Source organism: Varanus komodoensis, unplaced genomic scaffold (assembly GCF_004798865.1).
Source record: "Varanus komodoensis strain SLA01 unplaced genomic scaffold, ASM479886v1 scaffold2, whole genome shotgun sequence".
Classification (NCBI taxonomy): domain Eukaryota; kingdom Metazoa; phylum Chordata; class Lepidosauria; order Squamata; family Varanidae; genus Varanus; species Varanus komodoensis.
Genome location: NW_025335568.1, coordinates 53,546,408 through 53,573,891, shown reverse-complemented (window position 1 = coordinate 53,573,891; position 27,484 = coordinate 53,546,408). Strand labels below are relative to the sequence as shown.

The window sequence follows — 27,484 nt, the reverse complement described above, 5'->3', positions numbered from 1 at the left end:
AGACTGTTAGATTTTACCCCTAGTATGTTTTACAGAGCTTCACTCTTAACAACGGAAACAAACACTGCAGCCCAAACTTGACATAAAGTACTTACTTGTCAGCATTCTTGACATTTTTGGGTATCAGTTTTGATTGAGAAGGTACCCTCGTTGGTTTATTATGACTCTCTTCTGGGATTTCCCCTGCACTATGTGGCTTTTCACTGGGTGATATTTTCTGTACGCTATGAAAAAAAGAGAAACTCTCAGTTCCATTGTTATAACCAGAACTTCTGAGACTACATAAGTATTTGTACTGGAAATGCAACAGATCAAGCAGCAAGAGATGAAAGAAACGCCAGGCCAGGCCATCCTTCAAGCAAATCCAGGCAACCCCAAGAAATAAGTTTTAGGGAAAATGCTCTAACTGGATCTTTGAAGACAGTCAAAAGGGCATCCATTTTTAGAACACTGAAGTGCAATTTTCAAAGATTACTGTAAATCAGAGGTGAGCAGAAGACAGACTAGGATTTCCTCGTCAATCCCAGCAAGGGGATTTGACCCCTACTTATTTAATAATAGGAAAACTGGAAAGCATTGCATCCCAAATTTGGTTTGCTGAAGGATAACAACTGCAGGGAAAGCAGGAATTATCTGCATGTGAAGGGACTTGGAAGCTTGATTCTGATACAGAGTGGCCCTATGTGCAGATGTGCTCTCTTAATTCTTCCCCTATACCCACCAACAGAGGCGATTATTTAAAATCATTATTAACATTATTTAAATTATGTGGCTCCAGCTGGTGGACCTCAGTATCCTAGGAACACAAAACAAAAGCAAAACAAAGCTACAGCAAAACTTGGAGGTCCACTTTCCCCTGGTATGGCACGCAGAGCTGAAATGGGTAACCTTTCTTGTAGAAAGGAGGAACACAGGATACCCCGAGTAGCTGTAAAAAAACCCAAAAAACTACTCCAGGGAAGAATACTAGATAATGAAGTGGGTGCACTGAGTGACTGTGCATGTGGACTAGAAACTTCCGTACTCAAGTCCTATCTCAGCCCCGAGAGAACCAGGGGTGCCTAAAGGCTGCTATAACCAAAGGCCTGTCAAGTCCAACCAGCTGCCTGTGGGAAATGCACACATGGGACATGTTTTCCAACAACCAGTGTACACAGTCATGCCACTGGAGGTGGCATATCAGGACTCATAGCCACCGGTAGCCTTAGCCACCATCCTCCTGCCTCTTAGCTCTCTTTGCCACCCCATCTGCAAGAAAGGGATAGTACTACTGACCTTTTCTCTCAAGGCTGAATTTATGTGACATTCTCACAAATGCTAGACAAAGGTGTGTGCTTTTAAAATTATGCGCTATGCTTTCCCATATTTTGCACCCCATACAAATACTTGGTATGACAACCGGGCGTTTTCATCATTTCGCAAATCATTTGCAGCCCCAAGCTCTGCTATGTATTTTTTAAACAGTTTTCTTGCAGCTTTGCCTGGTCGAGATGGAGGACTGCTACAAGAGAAGGCAAAGGCTTGGTTCACACCACAATTCTGACAGCTGCCCAACAGACAGTCTTGCAACGCATCCAGTTAAAACAGTTCTTGGAAAGACAGTATGTGCAACTGATCAACTGCAAGTTTATTTCCACAAGACCTTCAAAGGCTAGAGGTGGCAGGAGGAGAGAAGAGCAAAGTCAAACATTAAAAAACACACATACATTTCCTTTGCTTAGGCAGTAGCAGATTAATATGGTAACCCAAGAACAAATGTCTTTGTATGTACAGTAAGATGCCAGACAGAACAAAGTCCACTTTAAGATAAGCTTGTACAAGCTAACAGAGAGTTTACGAGAAAAGGTTAAACATGCGTTAGGTAGGTTTGCATCAAATACCACGGTGCTGTTACACAGGAAGCACTTCCATTTACAGAAAACACACAAGCTGAAGGTTATTTTCATCTCTTTTGCCGTGCATCCAGGTGCTGCTAAAGTACCAATGTGAGTGGCTTCCTAGCAGGCATGAACATGCAGAGAGAAAGTCATATTATGGTCACATGTAAAGATTTGCATGTGGGCTTCAATCCAAAGGTGGGCCCCACATTTACGTTCCCTCCATGATGCAGCCTGCTAGGTGCTCAGACCTCAGGAATGTCTTTTCAAAGAACGGCCGGGGCTGCTGTGAGAACGGAAGGACAGGAAAGGCCAGCTGCATGAGTGGAATTCTGCTTGTGTGTCTTAGGACCCCAGCCGTGGTTTCTATGTAGCAAATTCATGATGTTTGAAGCCGCTTTTAAGAATGAATTTCTGGAATTCCTCCCTTTGGCAAGTGTAAATGACACAACCATCTGCTTGTAATTCAATGTCCAATGTGTGCTAAAATACATTGGGCTGAATCCAGGCTAAATGTATTGCACTTAGGCCGCACTGAAATTAATGGGACAAGACAGTCATGACTTAAATCCCACTTGATTTCACTGGGACCTAAGTTTAAAGTAGTCTGGAACCAACCTATGGTTTCAACTCCTGAAAGTACTGGAGGTGAGAGAATGCAAGACTTCGTTAAGCTGACCAGGTATATTTTACAAATAACTGAAAAAGCCATTCCTTGATTGTCATGATCTTGAACAAAATGCTTTACGATCTCTTACTCAGTTAAAATGCACAACCCTGTTTAGTTATTCTAATTTGCTAATGTAGTTGGAACTAAGACTACATTTGTTTCTTAGGGAATTTGAGCTTAATTGGCATTAAGAATAAATGTTAAGGAATTTTTTAAAAATCTGCTGCTACTCTGCGGTAGATCAAAATGTCCAAAAGGGAACCTTCAGCATCTCTAACAGGGTCAGATAGCAGATGAGAAAAGAAAACACTTGCCTGCAAGCAAGCCAAGATCAGAAAAGAACATGATACAAAATATCCAAGACACTAAGGATCAGGCAGGACAGCAAGGGACTGAAATTAAGGACAGCACTACCAAGCAGACTTGTGAATTAAGAGTAAAATGAGCAAGTCGTCACACAGAGGCAAAATGGTTTCTTTACAAAAACTATGAGATGCATTTAGAATTAAATGCAAGTATCTGCAGAATTATACTATAGCAACAGATCTAAACACTGCAGTTGTTGTCATTTAGCTGTAACAGCTATTCCCATGTCTACAGGGAACCATTATGGTACCATGTATGTGGGGTGGGAAAGAAAGGGTTGGATAAGGAGACAGGAGTCCATGCTTCCCCTTGGCTGATGCTAAACTACAATAAGGGTCTACTCATAATCTACATATTTACATCTTGCTGCAAGTCCTTTCCCCAAGACAGGCTAAACTGGTGAGTACGTGAGACAGAACTCCCTCTGAGGAAGGCTAAGTTTGCTCCATCTCTGCTGAGTCTTGTTTTCAATAGTGCTTGAGATTCTTATGGCCTTCTTTAAAGACTGCTTTGTTTCTCTTTAGGTTTGGGTGTGGGGGGTTGTATTATGCATTTTTAATTATACATTGCTTTCTAAATGATTTAGAAATGCTTTAAATTATGGGGATGGAACTTGGTGAAAGTGCCCTGGTGAGGAATTGCTCTCTGGCAAAGAGCAAGGTAAGTTCCCCAAAATTTTAGTGTTGCCATCCCTTTGAGGGGAGGGATGAGTGGATATCTACCAATTCTGAACATATTTTCCATAAAGGTAAGAACATGTAGGCATGCTTTTAATTGGGAATAAAGCGTAGTGTTAGTATTATTGCAACCACTCCTAACTCTTGCACTTGGGTACTTAGGAGACCTTTTGTTCTTGTCTTCTGAGTTCTGCGTGTGTACTGAGTGACTCTGTGCAGAGGGCTGGGGAGAAGGTGAAGGTGATGCTTGAATTTGTGGGCTTTGATCAAGAGAATGCAAGTCCTCTTTATTCTCTGTATGTTCTTGAGGTTTGTCCTTCTTTTTGTCTGTACTGCTGGAAAACAAAGTATAAGAAAGGCATATATAAAAAAATTAAAAACAAACAGATGGAGGGGATAAATAATCACAAAACATTTGCCCTGAAAGAAAAATAATAATAAAGTACACTAGAGTAACTGCTACAGAAACTAAATGGTTACATAATTGTCTGTGCCCAGTTTGCTTTAAAAACTTCCATTTACCTACTAAATAAGTAGCTCCATGAGTTTACACACGCTATACACGATTCCTGTTCTTTCACTCACCTGCAAATCTAGGTTATATGCTGTGCATGTACGTGATCACATGCCATACCCTTTCTGTAAAGAACAGAATTCTTCCTTTCAACATATTTCTAAAGCATTTGATCTGGGGTGGGCTAATGTGGTCCCCCAGATGTTTCAGCCTGCAGGCACGATCATCTGTCATGATGTGCTGGCAGAGAGCTGGCTTGCAGGCCAAAACATCTGGAGGGCCACCAGCTACCGACCCTTGAGAATGTTCCACCTCTAAAATGTACATATTTGGGGCCTTTTAAATCAAGCCTGAAATGCATGGCACATATTTTAAACAAAACTGTAGCTTACATTTCTTAAAACATCAGTGCTGCAGTTAACTTTCAACTTTTTCCAGGATCTCTGACAAGGCAATGTAGTATGGAAAAACAAACTGTAGGAAATGTCTTGCCACGAAAGAAAATAACTATGAAGAATATTATTATGACAGCTGTACTGGCAGCACTTCCGTGCTGGTATTGTGACAGTCTTCACACCAGTTATCCCACAGTGAATCAAATACCGCTTTTCTAGTTGCTTCTTGCATCATTACTTCCTAGATCAGGATTGAGGTTTTCTTTTCCATTATACAAACATTCATATATTGAATAGTATTTATACTAACCCGATGGGCATATAATATTATGATGCTATGATGTGAAGTCACCACCAAGACATAAGGGAAAACTATCTTAAGCCATCATCTTAAATGGCATAGATAAGAGATTTGAAATTATGATGTCTGCATGATAAACACTGTCAGCTCATATTCATCTGCTTTTCTAGACAATCTTTTCTCTAGGTCAAGAATAGAAACGGTTGAAAGGCAGATAATTTGCTTTAATCCCCCTAAAACAATCCTAAGCACAACCTTGTGCAAGTGGGCGCACAGCAGGTTTGCGGGACGGAGCATCTGACACACAGCCAACCTGCAAGCTGCACCACCTCCTCAGCACTATGCCTTCAACGCATCTTGCCATCAGAAATCCAGACCTTGTTGGAAGTAAGAGCTGGAAGGTGTTTTCTTTAAATGCATCAGATCTCAAGCCCCACGGGTACGCTGCTTATTACTCTACTGGAATCGTTAGACACACAACTCCTTTATTCCCATGACAAATGTTCCAATGCAGATGGGGGCAGGGGAGTCACATCCTTGCAGTAAAGAAAGATGAATAGTAAACACTATCACATTAACTGAACGTGCACATTTCAGAATGCGTGCACATACACATCGGGGTCACGGGATCCCGTAGTGCAGGACAGGAAAAGATACAACACTGAGATCAATGCAAGTTGCGATGGGCGTTATGCCAGGGCCTGCTCAAAGAATTCAACTTGTGTTTTTCTGTCCATAAAAATATATATATATTGCTTACTGTAAAAATAGAATATCCTCCAATGTTGAAGGAAACTTGTACAACAGGATGCACTAATCTTAGGAGCTATGAATTAAATTTCACAACCATGAGGAGGAAGAGAAAAAAAAAACCTATTAGATTAATGCAATCCAGCAAGAATTTTATGGATCCTCTGGTAGAGCAAAAACTATAGCAGAATATGAATTAATTAGGAGGTACATCTTAAAAATACACCACTGTCCTCCTTTATTTCAACCAAAAAGGGAACACAGATCTGGAAAACCACAGTATGACCAATTACATACTGCTAGAACAGCCTTCCCCAACCTGGTCCCCTCCAGTTGTTTTGGATGTCAACTTCCATCAACTCCAGTCAGCATGGCTAACAGTCAGGAATCCTGGGAGTTGTAGTTCAAAGCATCTGGTGGGCATCAGCTAGCTGGGGAAGCTGCCTATGCTGCTGATGGTCCTTTGGGAGGTTGCTGTAACTGCTCATATATGTGAGCAACTCTGTTGCATAGCAGACAGGGCATGCTAAGGACAGAGTAGAAATGCTGTAAATAAATACATGATGTGGCTCACAGACTCATATTCTTCCCTCCATCTGTCTGTCTGTCTGTCTGTCTGTCTGTCTGTCTTTTGTTTTACTCTTGTAACTTATGGTTTAACCTTCCTCACCAGGATGTTGTGTTCACACTGGGGAGTAAACACAGATTGCCCCGCCTTGACATCCGGAAAGGAAATGCAAAATACAAATGTGATCAACTGAAAAGAAATAAACCCTAAAAATATATTTATATAATTTATACAAAACACTATATAAAACCTCAGGTAACCAAGAGGCAAGCCAAATGTAGTTTCTCTTCTCAAAGCATCACCAATGCAGCTTGCTTTTAAAAAGTTTTATTTAGACAGGATCAAAAAACAAAATGGCTAGAATTATAGCATCATAATTCTCTAATCCAAACTTGCCCTTTAAAAATACTGCCTTCTAATTCAACCAGATAGCTCAGAATTCCAAGATTTACCCAAAGAGCAACTAGGCATGACAGTCAAGTCATCTCTATGAAGACAGCGAATCATTTCGCTGATAATTTTCCAGATGGCAAATTGCAAGCAGTGCTCTGCTCGCACACCCTGGGTTGGCTTGCTTCCAAAAATCCTGCTTCATAAGCAGAAGTTTTGGTGGGGGCTTGTTCCAACTAAGCCTCCCATGCTCCTGGGGAAGGTCTTGCTGATCCTCTGGAACAAGCTTTCTGGAGTGGAAGGGGCAACTGACGGGGGAAGAAAACAGGTAATTGCTCAGGTGGACCATGTGTCCTACCTTACAGGGCAAAGGCCTTGAAGATACACATTAGCAGGGAAAACCTCAATGACTCAGAGAGCAGTGCCCTGGTCAGTGTCATCCACACCATGATGTTCTTCGACCTAAATTGTATCAAGTATTCTTAAAATTGCATCTATACATATATATTAGCATCTGGAAATTTCATGCAGAATCCCCCAGTCTTTAAGTGAAATATTTGGTTGTAGGCCATTATCTAATAATCAAGAGCAAAATATTCACTCATCTTAAATCTTAATATTTAGTTAAGGCTAGAAAAACTTAAAACAAATTAACAATATTCCACTGCTATCTATCTTAAACACAACTCACCCAATAATATACATTACCATGGTAAATATACCAATGCAATATTTTTTAAAAATAAATACTTTTCAACATGTATCCAAAATCACTTGTAATAAGTCATTTATTTAATCTGAATTATGTTTTTAATATCTAGTAGCATTAAGTGCACTCACTCTCTTTTCACCTAATATATGAATTAAAAGAACAATTATATAAAAATGTTGTTCATGAAATGTTTCTACTCCAATATTTTAATACAAGATGCTAACTCCCATTTTACACATTCTTCTGTTTTCAATCTTCTATATATAGAAATTCAGGTGAATCTAATGATAGTCAAGTGACACAACAAGGATTATGTTCCTTTTTTAAAAAAATGAACAGTTAATTGGTTAGGGCTTTCAGTCAAGAGTATCTCTTACAATAAATGCTTTGAAGGGTTTTGAAAATTCTGCTCCGTCTGCTTTGAAAAATTCAGACTATTTGAACAACACCCAGCCATATTGATAGTCATTTGCCAATTCAGCAAAGGTTACGAAGTAGTTGCTATTACAGCTCTGCTTCTCCCAGCCACTTCATTAGGTTGGATTTATTTCCTACAGACAAAATGGCCCTGATCCAGGGAGCAGGGAAAATGAAAGTGAAGCTTAAGAAGAGTTACCAGGAATTTTAAAAGGTTTTTTAAATAAACATTTTTAAAGGATGGTGGATAAGCAACAATTTGCAAAACACCTTGGCCAGTCTTCAATCCTCTTATTTGTTTTCTTATATGCCTTCTTATTTCCTGATTATAGCAGGGTGTGCATGAAGAAGGGTGTGCGTATACCTTTTAGCAGCAAAGGAGAAAGTTTCTTTCCTGGATCCAGGTGCAGAACTATGGATGTTTTTTCTGCTCCCAGGGCTTCCATTGGGAATACTGGATGTGGAGCCACCACGGAAATGAAGGCCTGGCGGTCCTATGACAAATACAGCAAGAAGATTATTTGAAGCAGTCTTCCAAACAGCCTTCCGACATTTAAATGGAGATGTACTGCATTTGAGATTGGTTTTGATAGAACAACAGCAAAGATAAAACGACTAAACATCTGGTATGTGCATAGTTGGTTTGTCAGTCAACAACTGCACTTGAGCAGAATCCAAGGAAAAGAGCCCGTTGAAGTATTTTTTTTAATTCAATAAATCATCATTTGGAATAACAGTTATAATGTGCAATGATTTATTTTGAAGGGGGGAGTGTTTTTCCTTAATGCAGAATAAAAAATGACTTCTTTGGAAGCTTAACATTTGTCCTATGCGATACAATCTGAAAATATCATAGAACAAAAATAAAAATAGACACGTCACTGACATACCGGAAGTATTAAAACACCCCACACCCACAAATCCTGGAACACAATAATATTTGTAAATCAGCTAAGTAAATAACTTGTTGATCACATCCTAGCATGCATGTGTTGCTGAGTAAATTCCTGATATGGAGAACTTAACATTCGAAGTTTTTTCAACCTCTGAAGATTACAAATTGAAAGAAATCAAACAACACTGAGTTGCCAGATAACCTTGATCACATATTATCTTAATATTATTTTAAAGACTACCCCTTACTCTAGGATTATCAGTGGCCAACAGATGCCTATTGATTTGGGCAGCTGCATCCGAGTCTATAAATTAAACCACTGACTTTTAGAGTGGACCAAAACACATCTTTTACAGAATTCCCTCCATGGAAGATGGAAGGCATCATTTTCTACAGCAAAGATGTCAACTCTCTGCCTCCTGGAAATTATGCTAGCGACCTCTTTTGCAAAGCGCTCTTTGTAGCTTTTGTCCACCAGATGGCTCTTATTTCTCCAGCTGCAGCATGAGCTGAGCCACCATCTATCCCATTGTTTTTCTGCTAAGCACCTCAACAGGATAGTACACATAAGACAACATATTCTTAACAATGAATACATAGGATGGTACATCAGGCACTGGAGTTTTCTCTATTTAATTGCACTGAGTGTGCAACTCTTTACTTAAGGTGATGACATGATCAAAGGTAGGGCAAAGGCATCTTAAACAGTAGGCTCTAGAGAAACATTATGAAGATAATTCAATAGCACTGATGTGCATACAGAAACAACAGTTCATCTGGAGCTCAGCAGACCCACTGACCTTCAGTGTTCCTTCTACACCTTGCGTTTTAAGGAAACTTTTGGCTATGCACCATTATTAACAGAATGGGTCTGCAGATCCTTCCCACTAAGAAATGACATCTGGGTTTTTTCATTTGCCCTTGAACTGTAGCTGAACTTCCCTTCATTCTGTTTTATCATAATAGATCAATACCTCAGTGGCTGCCATCAAAGCAATTACATGGAGTCATGAATGGAAGGGACGCCACTAATTTTCCTGTCAGGCATTAAAAGAATTCCATCGACAAGGAGCTTTTACATTTCATGTGAAAATATATACATTTTGAGCTGAGATAGGTAGGCAGACATTTATCAGAGGACAATAAAGGAATAGAATTTGTTTTGACAATTAGAAGAAATTGGGTAGCGGAGAAAAATTCCAACTTTTCCTGCTTCATGTATACTTAAGATTGTTAGCATTCTCATCAACTGAAGAAAAATGCTAGACAAAATTAAGTTCAGAATGAAAAACTGACCTAGATAATGCATATCACAGGTAATAACATATTTTTTCTATTCATTTCAAACATTTCAACCCAATTCTCATTCCAACAACCCTAAAGGAGGTGCATTAATGTTTAAATGGTAGCACAGTAAATTTTCCCAGTGTCCAAAAACCAGATAGTTTCCAGCCATGACAAGGCCCTATTATTGTTAGCTGGTTATGAAGATCCCTCCCCCAGTCAATCTGTAGAGAAGGGCTGTTTTTGCTGTGAGAACAAAGATGATTCCTTTACTCCAACTGTATCCCAAGAAGTGGGGTTAGAACCTGAATGCATATGGAAAAAGGAGAAGAGAGGAAGTTGAAGTCCATAGCAAAAGGGGTTGTCTTTTGTTCTTGCTTTGGGGAAAGACACTGACATGACAACTGGGCAAGGAACATGGTGCATTCCCTGGCCTATTCAGGGAATCAGGGTGGACAGCTTTCTTTTGCTTGTTTATATTTTGCATTTGTATTCATCACTGTATTTAATCTAAGATGAGAGACAATGATCCCAAGGAATGATACAGAAGGTTAACAATTCTAAATGTCATAAAAGAAGCAGTACTATCAAAAACAAATATTAATAACAGCAACACAGCAACAACAACAATGAAATACTAGCTATAAGAACAAACCAAGAGAACATAAATCAATTTATCCCCAAGTTCAAAAGCCAAATGAAGAACTGAAGTCCTGCTTTTGCTTTTTGAAAGGAGGACCCCTCTGGGTCGGATATTCCACAGCCTTGGTGCAGCAACTGAAAAGGTCAAATTGCCTACTTATCTGCCATTGTTCAGATGACACTGAGCAAGGTTTCTCCTGTGTTGATTTGAAAGCACAGGGAGATGTGTTTATAAGGATGCAGTCCTGAAGATAACCTGACTTAGACTGAGCAGGACCTTAAAAGTAGGCTGAAGTGGTCTCAGAAACAAAGGAACTGAAATGCTGCCTGGATAAGGGTCAATAAACTATTGGATATATCCAGTGCTTTTTTTGTAAAAAAAAAAAAAAAAAAGTACCGGAACCCGCCCCCCCCCGGGCAGAAAGCACTCAGCACGCGACCACACATACCAATCCCAAACCGAGCAGCATCCCAAGCCAGGCGGCGCGGACACAAAAGCAGCCCGCAGGCACTATGTTAATGATGTTTGCTGCTGACCTGCTATGCTGACAGGTGACTCAAAATCACTTCATTTTTTCCATTGGAAAAAAAGGTGCCGGAACACTGTTCCGGTGCGTTCTATGACAAAAAAAGCCCTCGTATGCAACTGTTGCTTGGAACCAGAAAAATGAGTTAACTTGTTTTGGATAAGCTTGTACTCCAACCTGGTCACGAGAGGCCCAAACACTGGTAGCACGGAGTGCCTTTTACTAGCTCGAGCAGGGTCAACTGTTTGCAGTCATTCCTATACACAGATGGTTTTTCCCTGGCAGTCCATGCCCTGGTTGGATTATAGTGATGCACTGTATATGGGACTGGTACAGAACATGGCCAATGGACCCTTGCCCAGTACAGTCAGGGGTTTGACTATCAGACCATCTTAAAAAGAACTCAGTTGGCTGCCTACTTATTCCTGGATCAAATTCAAGGAGCCGGTTCTGGTCTCAAAAGCCAATGGTGTGGGACTCAAAGGAGATCCTCTTATAATACCCTGACTGTGCTTTTAAGACCTTGTGCTGAAGCCCTTCTCCAGATGTCTAACAGAAGTATGTTATTGTACTTGCAATGTATAGCTGTGAAAGTTGGACCATAAGGAAGGCTGAGCGCCGAAGAACTGAGGCATTTGAATTGTGGTGCTGGAGGAGACTCCTGTGAGTCCCCTGGACTGCAAGGCGATCAAACTGGTCAGTCCTAGAGGAGATCAACCCTGACTGCTCTTTAGAAGACCAGATCCTGAAGATGAAGCTCAAATACTTTGGCCACCTAATGAGAAGGAAGGACTCCCTGGAGAAGAGCCTAATGCTGGGAACAATAGATGGCAAAAGAAGGGGACGGCAGAGAATGAGGTGGCTAGATGGAGTCACTGAAGCAGTTGGCATGAGCTTGCATGGACTCCGGAGGATAGTGGAGGACAGGAAGGCCTGGAGGAATGTTGTCCATGGGGTTGCAATAGGTCAGACACAACTTTGCGACTAACAACAACAACATGTTATTGTACAAAGAGGAAAGAGTGGCTCCAGTAGTGACATCCTAGCTAGAGAACTCTTTTCCTCAAGTGATCAGTCACTTTGCAATCTTTACAGTGCTAAACCAAACATTTTCCTATTACCAGACATTTTAACTCACTAGAAGATTTAAGACTGTTTTCTGTTGTTTTAAGTTTGGACCAGGCTACAAGTTGTTGTATGCTGCCCTGGAATTGCAAACAAAAGGAAATGTTTTTCAAGAAATAAGATCTACAACCCCTGGGGAAGACACAGCACTGGAATCCAATAATTTGAGTGGCCCACAATCTGGCAGTTGTATTCTGAGAAGACCTTAAGTTTTAAGATCACATTTCCAAGGTATCCTTACATACAATTTGCAACCACAGTCTAACCAGGCTGTTGTGAGACACGAATCACTGTGGGAGGGTAGTGACATTTAAAAGGGATGGGCAGCTTTGGTTAAGAAATGTGGTTTAGCCATTGGTTTTTTAAAAAATTGCAGCAGGTGGGATCCAGTTGTGCCTGTCCACTGATGGCCCAACATCCACCAGCACAGCTGAGTTACCCCTCCACCCTGCAGCCCCTTTGTACCCACCAAGGCTCCTGGCAGGGCTGGGGAACCCTTGAGATTTTGGAAATGCAGAAGGACTGCAAAGGGGTGTGATGATTGGGGAAGAAAGAGAAGGGGCAAGTGTGTATGAATGGAACAGTGCTACATAAGATTTCAACCAGTGTTAATCAAAACACAAATCTTTGGCTGGAGTTTAGTGAGTGCCATCAGAATTCTGCTGGCAGATGAACGGAAAAGCAAGCTGCCACTACTTACAAACTGGGGCATTTAAAATACTTAAGGAAAGGAACAAACTGTTCACCAAAATAGTTCAGTGAACCATTGTTGGCCTTTTTATTGTCTTTCAGAATAATACCCAAACCAGACTAGAATCTTAGAGCAGGGTTGTCAATGGTTTACATTGACAACAATGTAAAACAAGCTATTTTCTTTGTGTGCAGTTCTAAAAAGCATTGTCAATCAACGTTACTTTTTTATACATTTTAACACTCTTTTTACAATAACAATGTTGCAGTTTTTCTCAACTGTGCTTTGAATCTTCCAATATGGTAGACCGTTCCTTTTTTATATCAGCATTCGTGTCGTATGTTTAAATATGGTTTACAGGAAATAAATATAATAAATCGTTTTGCTGGGTAAAACAGAACTGGCTTTAGTAAGGAAAGAGACCGCCCTCCTAGTAGTACTTTTCTCTCTCTCTTTCCTGCTGGGCTTAAGTCTAACTCTGAAATGCCTTTGGCTGCTGAGCATAGCCTGACATTGCACCTGCTCTGACTGAATGCCAATTTTTATTGTAGTATTCATTCTATTATTAGATTGTAGTGGTTTTCAAAATTATGTTTGTTTATTAGATTCATATCCCACTTTTTTCCAATGAACTCCAAGCAGCTCACATAATTTTCTTCTGTTATCTCCACAGTAACAAATCTGTGAGGTAGTCTGGGATGAGAGTCTCCAACTGGCCCAAAGTCACCCAGTTGGCTCAGTGGCTTACTGGGAACTAGATTGCCTGAGTCCCAAGTCCATGCTCTTAACCCCTACACCACACTGGCTCCCTGGATAAGTAACATGACGTTTTGTTCTAAAATAAAAAAGATATGATGCTCCACAGGCATCTGTGAGCACAGTTAAAAACTTCAGGTAGTATCTATCCCTGCTTTGTGCCAGTGGAACTTACCAGTAGTGCAATGGAAAGCTAATGGGTCTCGAAGCAAGTGGAGAGGAATAGAAACTCTCCCTTTCAGAATGGCCCAGGGCAGTGAAATCTGCAGAAGAGAGCTCTGTTGACCTTATGTGGCTGAACATAAAAACAGGGAAGTCCTGCTGTACCAAACCAATGACCATCTAATCCACCGTTCTGTTTGCACAGTAGCCACCCAGCTGCCTGGTTGCTGTTGCTATGTGCCATCTAGTTGTCTCTTAGGATGACCCTATGAACGAAAGCCCTTCAAAATGTCCTATTCTTGACAGCCCTGCTCTGCTCCTGTAAATTCCAGGCTGTCTTCTGTTACGGACTTGATCAGTCACACTTCTGGCAGCTGCCTGTAGAAAACCCATGGGCAGGACCTGTCACGTGTGTACAGCACCCTACCACGGGTGCACTCCAGCAACGAGTACACAGGGATAGTTGTGTGAGTGAATGTCATTGCAGGAGAGTCTCAATTTTCAGCCATTTCCTCTCACTACTGCAGCCCTTCATGTCACTCCATTCCAGAAACGTTCTCCCTGCCCTGAGAAACAGATTTCCAGGAGGCTGTAGTGAGATGAGGCAGGAAAGCTCTGTTCCACTGTCACAAGTGGAGTGAACGTGAGGATCGAGTCACTGTTTTGAAAGATCATCTCAGAGGACCAAGCACCACTCCACAACTGTCTATAAACTCCATGATGCACTGGCGACATCCACACGAGGTGTGCGCCATCTGCAATGGCGCAGAGTCAACCGTGCAACCCCTGCAGTGTTGCTCACCTTTTCCGTGAGTCATTTCACATGACCAGCTTCCTGTGTGCGTCGAGCTGCTGAAAGGGGCATTTATAAGTGACCAAACAGAGCCTGGTTATCTGAAATAACCCTCACACAATAACATTCTCATGTATCCTATATGTACAACCAGCCAATATCACACGGCTATCAATTACCAACACAAATTGCTTGAACAGTCTCGGCCTGCACAGCACTCAGTGTTATCTTTTGGCTCAGGACGGAAGCCAGATGTGAGCTGAATGTCAAATGAGAGAGATCCTGTGCATGGGCGATGGGGAGGCGAGCCAAACTACTGGAGATCAAAGTAGTAAAAATGCCTTCTGCAGATAATGGATTCCATCTCTGTGCTGATAATTTTCATAGAATAATATCTGCCAAGTTTGAGAGAGGCCTTTCATTAAAAATCTGTCAAATATACAAGTGTGTGAATAAAAGATAATGTGGATTCAAACAAAGCCCTCTATAAACCTCTACGTTTCTTTTACAGGCACATAATCAGAGAACAGAAATTGGCTTTTATTAGTAAAGCTGGAGAAAGATGAAGGGAAATTTTGTCACAAGAATACATTAACAAAGTTATTGATTCAGGTGTGCTTTTAAATTCTAAATATTTTATTACAAACTATTCCTTTAAAAACCCTAGCATTCCAAATACAAGATAGCTATAGTGGAAGAAGCTTTGTGACAAATCCAGCTGAATGTTATTAAAGTTATTCTGTGGGGAGGATGCTCTTAATGAAATCTTACATTTCTACCACGATCGTGTCTACCGAGCCAGCTAGTGCAAGAGCTCCTGCCTCTTAGCTCACAAGGTGGAAGAGTTGCTCAGTATCCCACTGCAACCAATTTACCAGGCACTTGGCAAATAGAGTTGCTTGCCTCTGCGCCAATTTGGATGCTATACTTACCGCAACATGGAGATATGCATCTTCTAGGCTAGGCAGGTTCTGGTTGGTGCAGCCTTATGATGTAGACAGAATTCTTGGAGGAGAGAGACAGCAAAATGCATGCTTGAGCCTTGCCTATCCTGAGTAAGAAGAAAAGCTGCAGAAGGGATACGTTGAGAGGATGGCAGAACTTGTGCAGGTGTTGCTGTGGGAAAGTGTCTAAAGGTATGTTTTTAAAAAGAACTATCCTTCCTTAAGCACACTGGACTGGAGAATGTCCAGCTGCTCCCCAATATCCCACTCTGGGGAAAGTGTGTGATCGTTCTAGCTTCTCCTAGGTGAAAGAGATCATCAAGGTGAGTTTCAGTACAATTTTATGTCCAGTTTTAGATGATCTACTATTCAGCTATGCTCATTCCTGGACAATGCTAGATTACGGCAATGCCCTCTAGATAGGTTCACCTTTGAAGCAAGATCAGAAACAGTTGATTCAGACTGTCAGCAGTAACTGCATTTAAGGTGGCTCCCTTGTAACTTCCTTGGTATATTGAACTCTCTTGATGCAACATGTTGGCAGGCTGCATGACAGGAAATCTAGGAAATACTTCACCCCAATATTTTGCATCCTACAGTATTTTGGGAATTCTGCCTGGCATGGTATAAATTAAAGCTGGGAGCCTTGCAGAACCAGCTGAATGGGAAATGTACTCATCCAGATGTCATTAAGCCTTTGGTCATGTACTCTGTATTGACATTTAGCTTGCCTTGAATAAAATTCGGAAAAGAACCTTTTGATGGAAACGCCTCTCCACTTGGAGCAAAGTTGCCTCACACACTTATGCATGCTCTTTCTTAGTTTTGCCCTTTGTTTAATTCCTGGTTCCAGTTCTGGTGGTCAGGCACCTGACAGCCCAGAGTTCCCAGTTCACTCACTATGAGGGACAACCCATGGACAGAGTGTCCCTCGATTGTGTAGCTCTCTCACTTGTGGGAAGAGCTATCTGGGGACAGGAGCTGGCAGGCTTGCTCATTACTGTCATTCACAACAGCCCAGGGTTCCAGAGGAAAGGAGACCGAACCAGACAGAGAGAATGGGAAGAATTGATAGTTAAGTGCTCCAATCTCACACTTAATACCTTCTAGCAAAAGTGTTGAACCATCTACAAGGTCTTCTTTCTACTCAGAATCTTCTAATCAGACTGGCAGAGGAAAATACTATGAAATTAGAAGAGGACTCCCATGCCCCTCTTTTAACCTGCTTTCTTTACCCCCTGGAGTCAGAATATTTACAGGTATTTCAATGCTCTGTGCATTTTTTTAAAAAAAAATCTAGCTGTGAAATCACATTGTAGCTCTTTCAAGCTACAATATTAAATGTATTTTTAATTGTACAGCATTTTTCCCTGAAGCCCTATTTTCTCTCTGCAGAAAAGACTTAGGTCATGTCTGCATATCAAAATTAAGGCACAACCTGTACAAGTTGTGATAGAAAAAAGGCTTTCAAAATTGCATAGGATTGTGCCCTTTAACTGCTATAAAACAAGGACCTCCCCCCTCCCCCACTGCTCTCTCTGAAGTTCATAAGATCTGATTCTTTAATAGCAGTATTATTACATAATTTTTGTACCTCACTTTTCTTCCCCTGACCTTCAGAACTGTCCTAAATGCCAAGTCCCACAAGAACTGTGTCTCTTAAAAGAAAACAACAGGGAACAAAATGAATGGGAACAATAAAGGTGTTTATTATGAACGAATATGACTAATGGATAGCGATGGATTCACAAAAACATTTTTTAAAAAATACACACATGTATTTGGAAAGAGGTAAAATTATGCTGCTGTTCTACCATCTAAGCCAAGAAATTCTGCATCCATCAGTCCAAAAGAATGGAACAGCCAGGCTGACACATCCTTTTTAGGTGCCTGAGTGTGTCCTTGGAGGTTGGTTCCACTGCAGAAAGAGTAGGTGGGATGCCAGAGGATATGGTGAGGAGCTGCTAAGAGGAACTTAGCAGAGAGTTCCTGCTAAGGGAGCAAGCGGCCTTCCTCAACCTGTTGTCCTGGAGATGTGCTGGGCCACAACTCCCACCAAAGCGGCTGAGGATGATATAAGAGCTGTAGAGCGACACATGTCCAGGACAGCAGGTTGAACATTAAGAAACTGAAGTGCCATGAAGTTATGAGATTGGCAAAGGCCAGGGCTGAACGTCAACTGGCATAGATTGAGGCAGAGCAGCTTTTCATACCATGAGTGCCGCATGAGGACTTCGACATGGAATCCAGGGGCTGTGCAATGAATTACATTCACATTACATATGAATCACATTTCTAAAGAAGGCTTTGTGGGCCTGTGATCTCTGTGGATCTTCTCCAACCACAGTCCAAGCACAACCACCACTCCACTGGGGTGGCCCATCATTTTCTTCCCTGTTTTTCCTGTCCAAAGCCCTCCCCTATGACCCCTGGGCCCCTCCTTCCTTCTTGAAATTGGCATAATAAGCCTCTTGTACTTGAGCTGCCCTCTTGCCAGCTGGAGTGGGGAGGGCTTTTGTAGACTGAGCCTCAGGAAGAGAGCAGGACAGGACGGTGGCCTTGGGAGAGATTTCCAACACGGAGAGGTTGACTGTGGAGGGGACAGGACAGGGGGCTCTGAGCAGCAAGAGAGCCACAGACAAGGCCTCAGAGCCTGCACATGGCCTGTAAGCTCTGTGTTGGACCGTGTCAGATTAAGGGAACCAGGAGCTTACACATAACAGGTTGATCTCAGAAAAAAGGGAAATAAAGCTCTCAGTCTTCTCAAGGCTGTATACTAAATTGCTACACTAAAAAGAAGACATTAATTTCATAACCTAAAACTTCCCTCTGGTTACAAATTGGCTTCCCTATCCCAATTGTCCTGATACATAAGATATTTTACAGATATATTACTCAAGTCTGACATGCATTTAGGACTAGCAACCTCGTAGGCACTGTACCTACAAGGTGGAGGAATAAGTTTACATCCTTTGCAAACAACTGAACACATCTGTGGGAAATTCTGTTTTATATAAACTTGTTATATCCTTGTTAATTCATTTGCTAAATTAACGTTTCTAAAAGGACAACTGCACTTTCTCCCCAAATTAGGATTTGTAGCTGAAGAGCTGATGAGTCAAATATTTAGCTTTATGAAAACTAATGCCTTTTTCTGCCAATGGCTCATAACTTCTGGTCTGGCAGGAGAATGATGGAACAACAAAGGTTAACTAAAGGTGCAATCCTATACATGTTTAGGCAGACTAAAGCTCAGCAATTCCCAGCATGCCCCTGCCAGTTGCTTTATTCTGTCTAAACATGCACAGGATTGCATCCTAAGCATATCAACCAAAAATAATAATTCTGGCAAGGGGTGATGCAAGTTGAAGGCAAAACCTCTGAAAGGTCTCGAGATACCCACCCCAGTGTACACAGACAGGACAAGCATCCGTGTGTGACATTAGGCTAAAGGCTAGTTGGCATGACCCCACTCATACTCCTCTTCAGGGCACGCATATTTCTTAGGAATACATCTATCCATAGGATAATTATGATATTGGAAGCAGTGGCCATACTTTACAGTACTCCATCTGCAGACACAGAAATGGTTGTTTAATTCTTTCTCTGGGCAACTATCTCTTTTCACTCAAAAATGGGCCACTTGGACAACTTTATAGTCTTCTTTCTGTGTTAGCCATTACACAATTCAATCAGTTGAATACGAGTTCTAATCACTGCAACTATTAAAATATTTTTTCACAATTCATCAGAGAGCCATCATTTTACTCATGGATTCTATTCTATTTACAATTTAATACAATCAGATACAATTACACTAACATCATCAACATTGCTTCAGAAGGCGAACAGATGTAAGTTTTAGAAAAATACCAATAGAGGAGTACAAGACAGTATTTCCTCTTTTCCAACTTCCTGGGCAATGTCCAAAGCATCTGGTACCCATACATCACACCACACAGACAAGTTATCTCCCCTTTAGACATGACATGAGAAACACAAAAAGAGAAGCAAATTGAGATGTTTGTACTACCCTCTTTTTGCTTCTGTAAATATCCCCAAAGCTACCTAAATGACTGCATCTCAGGTTCCACTGGCACTGAGTAGCTTTAAATCGCTTGCTAAACCAGCACAGATACAATAGAGAAAAATGTTCATAAAACTTCCTTGTGCATTCTCCCCACCTCGGTAACCTTAGAAAGTGTTGCAGAGCGTTTTATTTCTCAATTTAAAAGGGGGGGGGGGGGAAGACTCTTTATAGTAGTGCTGAAGGTTTACAGTAAGCACAGGAAAATCAAAGGTTAAATTCCAGCCAGTGCAAAAGTCAAACAGGACTCTCTGCAAACTGTGGCTTGCAAATCAGACTTGAGAATGTCACCTGTCTCTCCCTGACCCCCAACTTCCATTTATTTTACTGGCTTTACTGTCCTTAAGCCAACACTGTCATAACCAGGCTTACTTCAACCCTGGGTTAAAACAAAAGCCCTTGTTAGCATTAACCAATGTTACTATCTGTGTATGAATAAACTGAAATAAAAGTAAATAAGGGAAAGAAAATCATGAAAGAAAAGCAGGAGATGTTTACTTCATAGGGAGAAAATCTGCACCGAACCTCTATGTTCAGAAAGTAGGATTCTGGTTCAAGTTATCTGGCAAAGAGTTTCCCAAAGTAATATGTCTAGAATGTTCTTTCTCAGCTGATATTACAGGAAATCCCTGATAGGGATAAAACGTTCTATTTCCAAGTAGCTACAAAATGTGTAGAGGCATCCAGTTGTAAACTGAGCTCTGGCTGAACTTCTGCAAGACAGTTCCATCCAGCTGTGCCACATGTTTGCATCTCTAGAAATGCGACTCACATCAGAGACAGATAGGTATCATATTCTTCTGCTCTCTTATTCTACTTACCTGCTCCCCCCTTTTTTCCATTAGACAGAGTACCTGAACCAGTTCCCATCTTTGCCTTCATTCAAAAAGAGAGCACAACTGCTCATCTCTCTCTAGGGACAGATGCATTACTCAGGCTTTCAACCAGAAAGCAACTTCTTCAGAGGCAGTGGGCTGGTGGCAGCAGCAGATTTTGTGTCAGCTTTCAAATGCACCTTAATCCAGTCTGTCTCGAACTGCTCCCCTGGACAGGCATTTACACTCTGGGCCAGAGGAACGTACTCTCGTGCAACATATATTGTGACAGCATACGAGGCCCTAATGTGTTTCCCAAATACCAGCGATGGTGCAGTTTAGTTTGCTGACAGCCTCAAGCTTCCCAGCTTCTCTCTTACTCTCAAGTAATTATTTTTTTATCTTATTACTACTATTATTGCACACTATCAACAGCATCCAATATTGTAGCAGCATCTCCACTTCTTCTGTTGCACCTGCAGGACCCAGGACTAGTACAACTGGAATTAACGCTTCCTAACATAACCTCATAACCAAGCTGAAATGTTCGCTTGTGGAATAACATGTGCTGACATGTCACACTTCTGAAGTAAGCATCTGGAGTGGGCGCCAGTTGTTTCAGGACCTGCTAAGCTTACTGTTGCACTGGCAGTGAGTTCCACTTGGGAGTGGTTAGTATTGGACATTCTCCTGTGTAACACATTTGGCAGTCAAGTGAAGACACATGAAATGTTGGCACTCCTAGATTATCAAAAAGGGGAGAATGTTCCAATGCTATGGTTGTTTCAGCTTCCAACAAGTGCAAGCCACCTTCAACTGCGGTATCATTTTATACCAAAGATTAAGTGAAACAAGGCCTTAGACTTGACTCTCCACACAACACCTTTATCCATTTTTTTTCTCTTGGATAATGAGGTACTGAAATACAGTACTGCAAGTGTGTTTGACATGTAATTCTGTCATTCAAACTCAAATACCAACACAACACTGTGGTAGTTTTTATACTGGTGAGGAAGATGCGAGACTTGAAGAGTGAAGTATGGAAATGGAAAGTGATGCATATGACTTTGTGAAAAGAGAGCAGACAACTTCAGGCAATGTGAAGGCCAATTTCCAGCTCCCAGAGTGGGCTACATTCCTGCTGCCAAATTTGCTGGAGTAGCAGTACAAAATAAACCTTTCTAAGGCTTTTCAGTGGTTTGCAGCCAAACTTCAGCAGTAAACCACACCGTAACCCACACATGGCCAATGTCAATGGTGGTTTCTGATGGGGTCAAGGAAACTCATCATTATCATATATTGAGCATTCACAATTATCACAAAGTTAGGGTAGAAACCCATCATGATGATGTAGCCTGGTCAGATCCAGGTCAGCTCAGCATCCCAATCCCATGAGACTCATCTCTAAAACTCAGGCTTATGTTTCATTCAAAGTAATAATAAATAAAATATGATCAGACGTGGACTAGAAAAATTGCCTAATATTTTGCACGCCTGAGTTCTTAGTGTAATTCACCAAACAAAGAGCTAAAGCAAACATGACATTTTACCTGCGGGTTGCTGTACTCAATGAGTAATTGCCATGTTTACCCTTTGTTACCTGCAATCTTATTACTGAAAACAGACGTTATCCACCAGAGGCGAGAATCCCTCTAGGTACACCCTTATATCTATGTGTAGAACACTACAGCGATGCATGAAAACTATCACATGTAAATTATTCAAGAGTCAAGCTATGTGAAAGGTTCACATATACAGAAGGATAAAATTAAAATCTCTGTTAGGAGGTCACTTCTGGTTCAAGTTGCAAGATTAGAAACTTAAAAGTACATTTCAATCACTGCCACACAACCCAGTATCTCTGGAAGCTAATACAGGGAATCATATTTTATGGCAGAACAAAAGAGAGAGAATGTGTAAGTAAATGCATACATAAGGCAGGACCTCATTTATTGGAAGTTGCCATAAAATTCCCACCATTATTTTATACAGTACCAGTAGCATGCCTGGCATTTTAGGATGTAAAAGGGAAATGGCTGGAGTCTTTTGAGGAGGTGGGAGAAATTCAGATTGTGAAGGACAATGGAGCTGGAGAAGAAAAGAAGCCAGGTAGGAATGTTTGTATGAGCCAAGAACATGGAGGAATTGGAAGGTTGAGGAGAAGAAGGCTGTGCTGTATACATGGGCAGGTAAGAAGCCAGTGTGTGGATTTAAGGACAGATACCACATGATCTAAGACGTAAGGGAGATCCATGGTCTTACCAGCAGAGTTCTGGACAGATGCAAAGTGACCAAAGTGAGGCCATCTATGCCCAGAGAGAAGAAATTTGCAACAATCGAGACAAGAGATCACCACTGCAAGGACTACAATTTTGGCCAAGAGAACAGCGAAGAATGACCATGTTTTTCCATTTTGCAAGTGCCACAACTTGCTGCAGCCTCAGTAAATGGGAAAAGGTTGAGAGTGATTGCAAAAGCAAAGCTACATATTTGTTCAACAGGGAGAATGGTAATGTTGTCAAAAGATAATAAAATCATATGCAAGAAAGAGAAAGGTTAAGAGTTTGATCTTGGACATAGCATGTTTGAGACAGCAATACAGTATTTAATTAGACATATTATTGAGAGAAAGCTGGAGATGTGGGACTAGTAAAAGAAAGCGAGAGAGAGCTGGGCAGCATCCACACATAGGTGCTATGGAACCTGAGGGATTGGATAAGGCCACGTATGGGCAACACATCAAGACAGAAGTACAGAAGGCCAAGATCAGATCCTTGAGAAACAGAGGGAGAAAAACCAGAGAAAGAGCTTTCACCCATGGAAATATCAAAAGGATATTCCATTCTATTTGAAAGACTCCCATTATGAACCTGTCTGGGTTTGAAGATAACTGGGAGAGACTCTTCACCATTCCATTACTTAGCGGAAAGGCAGGTAGAAATTGACTATATAAATAAATAAAAAAGAAAGAAAGAAAGATTAGGCAGGTGGGAGAAAAGTCTGCTATAGAAAGAATAAGGAAACATTGGTAGCATTATAACTTACTAACTGGAAACTGACTGTCATAGAGACCAAAGGTAAACCAAGAAAAGTGTGCATAACTGGAAACACATCCACCAACTATGGAGGAGTGTTTTGGATGGAATACATCAAAGATGCACATGAAATATAACATAAAAGTGTGTTAATATTCTAGGCTTTCATGCTTCAAGCTAAAGGTACTAGACAAAATATACTAAACAAATATAGGGTGAAGACAGATTAATTAAAATTACTTCACCACAAGACTGACAAGACAAGACATCACCAAATACTGGCACATGGTTCTTAAAGAAACAGACTTTTGAGTCCTCAGCACTGGGAAGAACATCTGGGTAGAACAGCATAGGAGGAAAAACAACTGAACTTGGCACTTCACAATTATTTGTTCCTTACACTATCCTAGCTTATTACTCTGCAAAGCAGATTAATCTCTCTTTTAAAGTAACTGCTGAAAATGCAGAAACAAAACAGGAAATGTAGGTTTCTGGTTTGCATATGCAGATTTGCATGACCTCAGGAAATGTTTAAGCCGGAATTAGAACAAGCAGCTATTAGCACAGGTCTTTGCAATATGTGGAATCAGGCAAATCAAATGTTTGACTTAAAGAAATGTGCCCATTTGTGAAGTTTACTGTATCTCTCGTACCTGCTAAATTGTTGTACAAAGCCATGGTTAAACAACTCAGGATCAGGATATTTAAATAGCACCTAATCCCCTATCCTTGGTTACTGCACTAACTAGCACATTTGCTACCAGTGTTTTTGGAGATCTGGTTTATCTTGTCTCAAAGGCCTTTAGTATCATAGCATTCACTCTCTGAAACTCCATACTAAGACAAATTAGTCAGGCATGATCCAACTATCTGTGTTTTCAGCAGCTGCTCAGACCATACCTATTTCAACAGGCTTTCCCAGAAAGGAAATATTGGGTTGTGGGTTTTTTAACATTAATGTAAGTGATTCATAAATATTGTTAATTAAATAAATAGTTGGCTGATTGGATGGTTGGTTGACAATTGTTCCAGGTAGGGGCAACAGGGCTGTATGGGCTTTGAAGATCGCCTCAAGTTGCAAAGCCAATCAACAGGACATCAAGGAAAGAATCTTTACTGTCTTTCCAATGAGGTAAATGCCATGTCCACTGATATATTCAGCCTAGACACACTGGGAACCTGAATGGTGGCCAGACCACTAAAATTCCCAATCTGGTCCAAGAAAACTGGCTAAACATGCACGAATCACTCTGAAATACTGATGGCCCATCATCTCCAATGATGCGCCACACATTTTTCCGCAAGTGCCTGTCCCCCATGCTTAGTGTTGTAGAAAAGATTTCTGCTTTCTATTCTCAATCCAACATAGGGACGATTGATTGGACTGGACTGATATTCTCAATCCAAAATAGGAATGCGAGGTGGCACTGCAGGTTAAACCACTGAGCCACTGAAACTGCCTACTGGAAAGCTGGCGGTTTGAATCTGCACAGTGGGGTGAACTCCCGTCGCCTTGCCCCAGCTCCTGCCTACTGAGCAGTTCAAAAGTGTGTAAAAGCCTGAGTAGATAAATGGGTGCCCACCTCGGTGAGGAGCTAGTGACCTGAATGGAAGTGTGAGGACCAGCCCCATGTCAGACCTGGAGCACTGAACCTGCAGCGACAGTGGCAGCACTGGTGGTGGAGAGAGGCTGGAGGAGGCCGACACTCCACAGACGGACGCTCGCTGTTCTGAGGATGCGCTAGCTTGCCCCGTGCTGCCCTGTGGATGGCGCACGAGCGTAGACTGAAGAGCTAGCAATCTTACACAGTTTGAAGATGAAAACCTTGCAAACAGCTTATATTTTGGACTTAATTATTTATTTCATAAGGTATGGTAGTTTGGCTACTTCATATTAGCACTGTAGAGTTCCTGGCTGATCGTACCAATGCCTTATGAAATAAATAATTAAGTCCAAAATATAAGCTGTTTGCAAGGTTTTCATCTTCAAAGGAGCACATTATAAAGGTTACAAGGGATTCAAAATCTTCCCTAATTACTATACCTGTGAGCAATTTCATCCACGTATATTATTGACAATGGTAACTAAAGGGATGTTCCTCGGCTTATAGTATTTTGCAAGACAATACTTATTTTTAACCCATTCAAAACTATGTTGTTTTCTCCAAACAAGATTACTTTCTACACAGACAGCCCAAGCTTCACAAAGACTTTTGGTTTGTTGGAAAGGAGCCTTCTTCTGAAGGTTTTCTTTAAAGCTATGATGCTGTTAAGGAAAAATCATTTGTTTACTGTAACATTTTCAGAATTACTATTAAAACAGCAGATGGATCCAATAAAATATGGATCCAGCTAAAGCATGTCAGTTCTGTCCTGGAATTCTGCTGTTCTGAAAACTTCCTGTGTGTGTTGCTGGCCAAAGGAATTACATTTCTGCTAATCAGACAGGTTTGCAGATTAGCACTGCTGGTTTTTAACCCGCCTACAAGCTAAACTGCTTTCTACTTTTTGATTCATTTGCACATCATGCCACACCTTATCCAAGGATGCTTAACTGTGATGGATAGACAATCTATCACAATCCAAAACATGTCACACAATCCACATGGTTTCCATGTTCTCTGTTCTGTCCTCCCAGCCTCACCACTGAACCCTATGCCATTGCCCCTGTAAGTGAGATTCTCATCCTCTGAGGCAGGCTCTCCCTTCTCCTTCCTGAGTGTATCTGCATGTCTATGCCACTTCCCAGCCACTCCAGCCAACATAGATTAAAATAAACAGTTCCACCATGATCCCCTTTTCCCTCCATGTATTTCCAAAAGTAAACGGCCAGGTGGTCAGATCACGTGGCCAATGGGAATGAAGTGACCAATAATGTGTCTGTTGCTAGGGAGCTGAGGCTAGTAGAGGTGAAAGGACAGACATGGCCACTTAACACAGCTCCTCTTGCCAGGGGTGTTTCCATACCAGACATGGTAAAATGGCCACTCCAGGTCTGGATGACTGGAGAAACCACGGTGAAGCATGGAAACCTTAGAAGAGACCATGGTTTACTCCAGGGTTTCAGAAAACTAATCCTACCGTTCAGGAACTCCAAACTTGGTCTGGACAACACCACAGACTCACATTGGTAAGATTTCACTGGTTTTGTGTGTCATGTGAACTTACCCAATAAAAGAACTGACAAACTGTAGATATAGCTGTAATTTCATTTCTATGGTGCAAACTACCTCCCAAGGTAGAAAAGCTGAACAGACAGAATGCTAACACAGACAAGCAGCTCCCAGCCCTCATTTATGTTGCTACTAAAGGTAGCCAAGGGAATGATTTTCCTGGAGGATGCTGGCCAAAGAATATGGCACAACCAACCCCAGGGACTTTGAAATGAAAATATTTGTGAATATCCTATTGAAATTTAAAATCGACACCAGATTAATATTTGGTTTGTGCATGCAATATGTTTTTATCGAACCCTGCAATGCTTAACAGGCTGTTGCTGCACATCTGCAGTAGTGTTTAAACATGAGTGATCTGACTCTTAAGCCCTGAAATAGGCTGTTTCATTAGCCCTGCTGTAACTAATGGCCCATACATTTATTATGCATTTGTACTTTGGAACAAGAATTCTGTGAAGCCACTGCCAATAATAAGAAGCAGTAGAATGCTGCTAATGGCTCTAAAAACAACAAACTTGCTTTTATAAGGCATTCTTACTTCATGCACTTGTCACGAATCCTCTTATAATATCATCTTACTTCCTCAAATGCATTTTCCGAGTGGCATTATAATCTTAAGCCAACTCTTTATTTTCATTTCTGTTAAACAATATGCAAAGCACTTTTGAATACGCACAAGTTTTGTTTAATGGTACCCACAGCAGATTAACCCCTTAAATACCAGAGATGTTTGAGTTTGCCCATTAATGTTTTACTAGGTAATAGATGGTAACTCTTAACTCAAATATTAACCTTGTAAATGAAACAGAATGAAACATGTACTTTTGAAATGTGCACAAAAACATTTTAACCAATGGACAAAAAACACATTCCTTAAAAATTCAAATACTTAATATGTACATTTGGCAAGATACA

The 27,484-nt window shown here is 41.1% G+C and overlaps 1 protein-coding gene across 3 annotated transcripts in view; it reads right to left on the bottom strand.

Moving 5' to 3' along the window:
- Window positions 1-27,484, bottom strand: part of EML4 (EMAP like 4) — a 180,657-nt gene that overhangs the window by 58,923 nt on the left and 94,250 nt on the right. For 2 of the 3 annotated variants that reach the window (XM_044428748.1, XM_044428746.1), the window contains exons 3-5: window positions 8,002-8,131; window positions 3,758-3,925; window positions 96-224 (exon numbers count right to left, since the gene is read on the bottom strand). In XM_044428748.1, coding sequence (XP_044284683.1) covers window positions 96-224; window positions 3,758-3,925; window positions 8,002-8,131 — 427 coding nt within the window. The remainder of the gene's footprint in view (window positions 1-95; window positions 225-3,757; window positions 3,926-8,001; window positions 8,132-27,484) is intronic. The other variant, XM_044428747.1, reaches the window with a different exon arrangement.